Source organism: Sphaerodactylus townsendi, unplaced genomic scaffold (assembly GCF_021028975.2).
Source record: "Sphaerodactylus townsendi isolate TG3544 unplaced genomic scaffold, MPM_Stown_v2.3 scaffold_28, whole genome shotgun sequence".
NCBI classification, from domain to species: Eukaryota; Metazoa; Chordata; class Lepidosauria; order Squamata; family Sphaerodactylidae; genus Sphaerodactylus; species Sphaerodactylus townsendi.
Window position 1 is genome coordinate 69,126 of NW_025950451.1, and position 7,401 is coordinate 76,526.

Sequence of the window (7,401 nt, forward strand, 5' to 3'; positions counted from 1 at the left end):
GCAGACCAGGTGCTCAGGAGCAGCAGCAGCAGAAGGCCATTGCGTTCACCTCCTGCAGGTGAGCTTCCAAAGGCACCTGGTGGGCCACTGAGAGTAGCAGAGAGCTGGACTAGATGGACTCTGGTCTGATCCAGCTGGCTTGTTCCTTATGTTCTTATGTTCTTAATTTGTTCCCTTGTGAAAGACGGTTTAATATATTTTTAATAATATAGAGCTAAGGCTTTGTAAAGAAAAGAGCCTCTTCCAACCTGTTCTTCATCTCAGAATCCTTGTATAGATGGTGGTGTATGAAATTGTGTGAACATGCTGAGCAAACAGGCCCTCGTTCCAAAGAAAAGGGAAGAGCTTTATGTGGAAAAACAAGGAAGAGAAAGGATTGCTTCAGGAAATTCAGGCAAAGCTCAGAGAGTCAGAAGTTGGAGGAAGGAAACCTGGAAGGCAATCCCAGTACTGTAAAGAAACCAAAATGATCTCTTAACACAAAGCTAGCTAAAGGGTGTTCCCTGCTCTTCAACTTGTGCTGGTTCAGAAGATCTGGACAGTCCACAGGTCAGAGCTTCTGCATCCATCCTGGGTAGCCATGTTCTTGTACCAGGCCTGTCTAATATGTTCTGCTTGTGTGTTTCTATAGCTGACTTGTCTTCTTGACGTACCGGTTAAGAGCAGGTGCATTCTAATCTGGAGGAACCAGGTTTGATTCCCCGCTCTGCCGCTTGAGCTGTGGAGGCTTATCTGGGGGATTCAGATTAGCCTGTGCACTCCCACATACGCCAGCTGGGTGACCTTGGGCGAGTCACAGTTCTTCGGAGCTCTCTCAGCCCCACCTACCTCACAGGGTGTTTGTTGTGAGGGGGGAAGGGAAAGGAGTTTGTAAGCCCCTTTGAATCTCCTTACAGGAGAGAAAGGGGGGATATAAATCCAATTCTTCTTCTTCTGCTGCAGTCCTTCAGTCCTGAACTTCCTGTGTTGGATGGCAACTTGATAGAAGATTCTCCCAGTTTGGACAACGTAAGTAATTCTGCCCTCTTAAGTGTGTGGGGGGGGTTTGGGGGGGACAGCAGTGAGGACCGGGGCAAGTTGGGCAGGGCTGCTGGATCCTCTTGCTTCTCAGGCTGGCAGGGGGAGGGGGCATAGCATAAAGGGTGGCCGCTGGGCGCTGGGCGATGGTGCCCTGCCTCTTCCTTCCCTCCTTTTCTGCTGCAGAGGGCGATGCCTGACTTTCCAGGGTAGCTTCCTTTCCCTGGACACTCTGAATGGCTTTCTGTACATTTTGGTGACTTGAGGCTATAGTGCCGGCTAGAGAGATTATTGGCAAGACAGGCTCCAACCTCTTGGTCTCTGCCCCACCAGCATGAGCCCTGGCCACTGGTTGAGCTGGATTTGTGTATCTTTCTGTCCTCATTAATGTTCACAGTCGTGTTTCAGGAGGGACGCCATGCTCCTGTCACAATCTCGTGATGAGATAAATTAAGCTGCCCACAAAGCTGGGCCTTGTGACTAAGCAGACCTTTGACGCGGGGCTTCCCCTGCCAAGTCCGGTAGGCCTGCTGCATGCTTCATTGGGTGCAGCTCCAGTGTGTCTGTTCTGAGGACCATGAAGCCCAGCTTGGGGATGGGGTGTTCCACTGCCCTGTGTCTCCCTGTGCTGTTGTCACTGAGGAGTAATTCTGTCGCAGGCAGGAAACCTGCCCTTCTCCATAGCTGTGCAAATGCTTATATGACAGTCTTCTGCTTTTGATATTGTTAACTCCTTTGATGACCATAAATCATGACAGATGGTGTCTTTGCTTGGTTCAGAGGGAGAAAGGCTCTCTTCTCACCCCCCACCCAAGGCCCAATTTGTAAAACCCTTTTGTGTTTTCCACTTTTATACACAGCTGCCTTCAATTTGTAAGGAGGTCCCTTTTTATAAAACCCCCTTTTCTTGATAGTGTTCTAGTGCAGGGGTCCCCAAACCTTTTGAGCCTGAGGCCACCTCTCAAACTGTGATGCAGGGCGGTGGGGTTGTTGCTGCATCTTTCTTTCTGTCACGCTGTGAAGATCCTTGTTCTGCTGCTGCCAAAGCAACATTTTAAAAGCTGGGGACCCCGTCTTGAGGAGATAGAGCTTCTCTTTGCTGCTTGGAAACAGCAGGGAAAGTTTCACTTGTAGAAGTGCGGCTTCTTGACCAATCAGCTGCGCTGCATGCTGGGAGAAATCTGCTCCTCCCACTCCCTAAGAGACCAACCCAGCCTTTAGGAAGTCAAGAGAAGCCCTCCCACAAGATCAGATCAAAAGGGGCTTCTCCAAGCCAGACTTTTACTTCAGGTAGCAAAATCAAACCCATCATGGAAAAGCTCATTTAAAGTGGTCTTCTAAGATTTGGTCAAAGAAACACTGAAAATTTGGTACTCGTGTCAACCTGGCTCCACTGGGGTTTTCCCAAGAGCCTCTCCTGCGTCTTTGAGAAGGTAGAAAATGTTTTTTTCCTTCCATGCTGGTAGAAAACTCAAAATCTATTTGTATCGACCCTTATTTGTTTGGGCAGTGGTCTTATTCTCTCCTCTCAAAGTGATTCCAGGATGGCTTTTCTTCCAAGTGGAAGGCCCAGACATTACAGAGAGCCTTTCACAGTTAGTTTTGCTGTGTATGCTGATAGTTCTGGCTCTCTGGAGAAGTCATTGGCTGGGTGCTGGGAGGGGGCGGGGGGTGCATAGACCATGAGATGGGCTTGGGGAAGTTGTCTCTCTTGTCCTCACTCTTTGCAGAGGCCTCAACTCTGAGTCCAAACCGTGGAAATGCACCAGTCGTTGGATCTCTGCTCTGAGGTGGGGTTAAGTCCCATGGGTGGAACTCAGTGCTCTTGTTGAATTTAAGGACAGTTCTGTCACCTGCAGTGGATGAGTGGACTGAGCATTGAGCCAGGGAGAGCTGAGTGCAGATCTTCTCAACCATGAAGCTCATTTGGGAGGCATTGGCAAGTTACCATCTGAAGGACTAACCTACCTCATAGGGTTGTTATGAAGCTAAACGGAAGGACATTTCATGCTGCCTGGATAAAAGGGTCTGGTGAAATGGATTAATGTGGCAGTTTTCAGGCATAAAAGCATATTTGTTTCGAGGCCAACTGGATAATTTGAATTTTGTAAACCTTTTTATTGGGGAAACAAAGAGTGGGAGTCTCAGAGGCAGAAAAATAATCCCAAGAATTAGCGCTAAAGGCTCTTCATTTGTATTGTGCGATTTCTTGTGTATTTAGTGGGCACTTTCCCACTTCCCCGCAGTGGCTTCCATTATTCTTCTATTTTATCCTCAGAACAATCCTTTGAGGTGGGTTAGGCTGAGAGTGTGACCGACTCATGGTCACCCAGAAAGCTTCTATGGCAGAGTGGGGACTTGAGCCTGGGTTTTCTAGATCATAGCCTGATACTTTGACCTCTACACTATTCTATCCCATTGATTTCAGAGGCAGAGACATAAGCATGTTCTCACGTCTTAGGGACTCAAAAGCCCCTAGTAATGGCTGGAATAAGCTTTTTAGCAGTGCTTCATTCCAAGAAATCCTTAAATGCCCACTAAACTGGTTTCTTCACTTGACTCTAGTTGGATTATTTGCCAGAAAATATAGATGCTATTGAGCCGAATAAGCACCAAACATCAGAGAAGAACGGTGAGTTGTTGGGGAAACTGGGAATGGCTTAGACCGCCTGATTCCGAGGTAGCTGCTGGAATTGAGTGGGAAAGGGGAGCATGGAGGTGGGTTCCAAAAGCCAGGGAGCTGTTCGGGAGGAGGTGTCAAGACTACAGATGAGTGTTGCACGAGCAACGCTATGGCTGGTTGGGCTGACCATTAAAAGAGAAGAACATCCTTCAAGTGCTGCAACTTGATCTTGACTGTAAGGCTGAACTTACTAGAGAAACTTGCTGCCTCTTCACTGACAAAATAGTTTCAGGCTGTTGGTCTGCAGGTAGATTACAGTCCAGTAGCACTTTGAGACCAGCAGGGTCTTGGGGAGGAGTATGAGCTTCCAGGAGTCAAAAGTTCCCTTCATCAGATCTGATGAGCGCTGACTCGTAAAAGTTTCTACCCCTGAAATCCTGTTGGTCTCCAAGGCTCCAGCTGGACTCGAATTTGCTAGTCTGAAATAGTGTCCCTGTTTTCTTCTGAAATTCAGCAACAGCTTCTTGATGCCTTTTCCTCTGGGATTAGGCGAGCGGCTTTGAAAACTGGCTTCCTTTGTGCGCCTTGGATGCTCCTGCTGCGAAACCCCCTTGGGCTTGCAGCGTTTTCTCCCTCCCTCTCTAGCACGGCTACAATAGTCCTGCTAAGTGGTCAGCATCAAGGGCAAGAAAGTGAAGTTCAAAAGCAGAGGGAACCGGCCTGGGGAGGAAAGGCCAGGGGGAAGCTCCCTCCCTCCCTCCCTCTCTCCCTCCCCCGCACCCTTTTGTGCCATCCAGCCACTGCTGACATATGGTGACCCTGCAGGGTTTTCAAGGCAAGAGGCGTTCAGAGGTGGCTCGGCACTGCCTGCCTCTCTATCGTGAATTGCTGCCCATCCAAATACTCACCAAGGCCGACTCTGCTCAGGTTCTGATATCTGACAGGCTGAGGCTAGCTGGGGGCCACCCAGGTCAGGGCCCCTCACCCTGCAGTGAGGCTTGGGCTGGTGGCATGCCACGAGGTGTGCATCTGTCTTCACTTGGACTGCCAGGCTCCAGGAAGCAGCTCTCGAGCCCTCCCTCCTGCTCTAGGGCTCAGCTCTGACATCAGCCGTCCCCAGCCTGTGGGTTCCTTTGGAATTCTGACACAACATGGCTGCAACAGTTTACCTTCAGGCGCACAGGGGAGCTCCTTGTGCTGTGGTGGCATCTGCTGCCAAAACAGCATTCTAAAGATCTGCTGGGCAGAGGCCCTGTGTGGCCCCACTTGGCATGCTTCAGAAGAGGGGTCCTTAGTGGCCATGGGGCTCCTGGGTGCCATGTTGAGGACCCCTGGAATACTTGTCTGTAGCTGCACACCCCTTGGTTTCTGTGGACTGGTAAATGTACGTAAGAAAGCCAGGAAATATCTTCAATGCAAGATAATGTAAAAGGTTTTTTGAAAGATTTTGAAGCTCAAATTTGAAATGAATCAAAAATGTGTTATTAAATATTATACCAAGTAATATTCCAAAAGAATACGTCAGATTATTTAAGTACATGGTGATGGCAACAAGGAAGCGGCATCGAAACCGAAGGCAGATAAATATCCAGATGGGTGAATGGATGAGTAAATTAACTGAATAAACATATTGGCAAAATTAACATCCTTCATACATAATAGTTCAAAAGCATAATTTCTTGAAAAATGGGAGACTTATTTTGATTATATAGCTGAAAAGTAAAAATAAAATTGAATAAGGTTAATCCAAAATAGAAGAAGAAGAATTTAGGCAAATATATGTTTTATAATAAATATATTATTAAATGTGAAGATATATTGAAAAGACAGTAACACATATGTATTTTTTAATTTAGGTAGTAAGTTCCATAGAAACAGTAAGAATATTAAATATATGTTTTGTGTATGTCTGTTTTTGTACTGAAATGAAAATTTTATTAAATAGCAAAAATCAGAATGTATGAACTGATGGGAAGGTTCTGTATCCAGTGCTATATTTTGTTCTACAGAAAGATGATAGTATGGTCAGTTGAGGTGCAGCGATCGAGAAATTTGTATTCTTCCTCATTAAAATATAGACCCGAACGAATAAAGAAGAGGCGTTTGGATTTTTACCCACTTTTCTCTCCTTTATGGAGACTCAAAGGGGCTTACAAACTCCTTTCCCTTCTTCTCCCCACAACAAACATTTGTGAGGTGTGTGGGGCTGAGAGAGTTCTGAGAGAACTGTGAGTGGCCCAAGGTCACCCAGCAGGAATGTAGTAATGCGGAAACAAATCTGGTTCATCCGATAAGAGTCCATCGCTCATGTGGAGGAATGGGGAATCAAACCCAGTTCTCCAGATTAGAGTCTACCCACTCTTAACCACTATGCCATACTGGCTCTCATAAGAAAATTGTCATTCTTTTTTACGTGCGCTGTTTGTCAAAACCATTATTTTGTGCATTACTAAACATGGTTCTTTGATTCAAGAGCATTTGTAGTTTATTGAATGACTGGGGAGATGGGGAGAGCAGGTCTAGGTCGGAGCATTGTATGACAAAGAAGGTCTGTGGCAGAGGAAGATACAACCTCTGTAGAATAGAGTATAGATGTGTAGCTCTTTCAGATAAGCAGGTGAGAGTTGTGTATTAGATTGCATGTTAGCATTTTGCCTTTCTCATGGAGAGATTTTTCTTCTCCACAGATATGCAGCTGATCCAGTACAGAGGGAACCCCTTGCTTTCATTACTGGAAGATGCTCCTTCTAGAGAGGTTGCGTGCGAAGTGGAGAATGCCAGTGACGTCCTACTGGCTTCACTGGAGGGCAGACCTGCCCCGCCTCTTTCTTCGGGGGGCGAGGCCACAGCTCAGCAGTTTCCAGATCCAGCTGCTGAAGGCCCTGGCCAGGAGCCCCAAGACCCGCCCCTTCTCCCTGAGGACCTGAATGGGGAATATAAGCTTTTCCCACTCCTGCTTCTCAGCCCAGTCGCAAACTTCATAGACGAAGCATCTGAAATCAAACCGCTTGAACCAGACAAAGATCTTCCGGAATCTGCTTCCCTGCTGTAGAATGTACAGAATATATTGTGAGAGGGACCAGATTCTCTCTCTGCAGCTGTTGTTTTACCAAAAGAGTTTCACACTATTGTTGCAGTGCATTTTTTAGAGAAGAGCAAATAGTAAGCGACTTCCAGCTCATTTTTATACTTGTATATATGTATCTTGTTTTGGCAGGGCAACCAGTTTGTGTTCGTGCAGCTTTGTTAGGTTAGGGGTTTTTATTATTATTATTATTACTGCAAAACTTTCTTTTCTTGCTATTAGCAACAATTTCGTATTGGACTATATCGTATATTATGCACTCCTAGATATGACTCTCAGTATTGCGTAAGGAGGTTCTGTTTCCTATGGAAAACAATGTATTTTTAAATTCTGATCCATAAAGTTATGCAGACAGTGGGGTTTTGCATTCATATTGCATGCTTTAAAAACTATTCTTGGTGTGGGAACACAATAAGAGGGGGAGAAATGCAGAAAAAATATCTGTGCTACATATTTTCACTCAGTACCTGGGAATATTGTTTCTCCCACACATGCAATTGGGGCTAAAACCTCAATTTTTAATGCGGTTCCAGCCTTTTCAGCTGCTTTCCCCCCGCTCTGCCTGCTCACCGCTCTTCTGTTTCTGGGGGGAGAGGCGCAAAGTATCTTCCCTCCTTGTTCCCAAAGTTTCTTTTAGCAGAACCACAAGGTGCACATCCCCAAATAGGGTTTCTCA

General features: G+C 46.4%; 1 protein-coding gene across 1 annotated transcript in view; it reads left to right on the forward strand.

Annotated features, from left to right (window-relative positions):
• Nucleotides 1-7,082, forward strand: part of LOC125425322 (heat shock factor protein 3-like) — a 38,317-nt gene extending 31,235 nt beyond the window's left edge. The window contains exons 11-13 of the mRNA XM_048482930.1: nt 943-1,008; nt 3,583-3,649; nt 6,328-7,082. Of these exons, the coding sequence (XP_048338887.1) occupies nt 943-1,008; nt 3,583-3,649; nt 6,328-6,692 (498 nt within the window). The 3' untranslated portion in view covers nt 6,693-7,082. The remainder of the gene's footprint in view (nt 1-942; nt 1,009-3,582; nt 3,650-6,327) is intronic.
• The last annotated feature ends 319 nt before the right edge of the window (nt 7,083-7,401 follow it).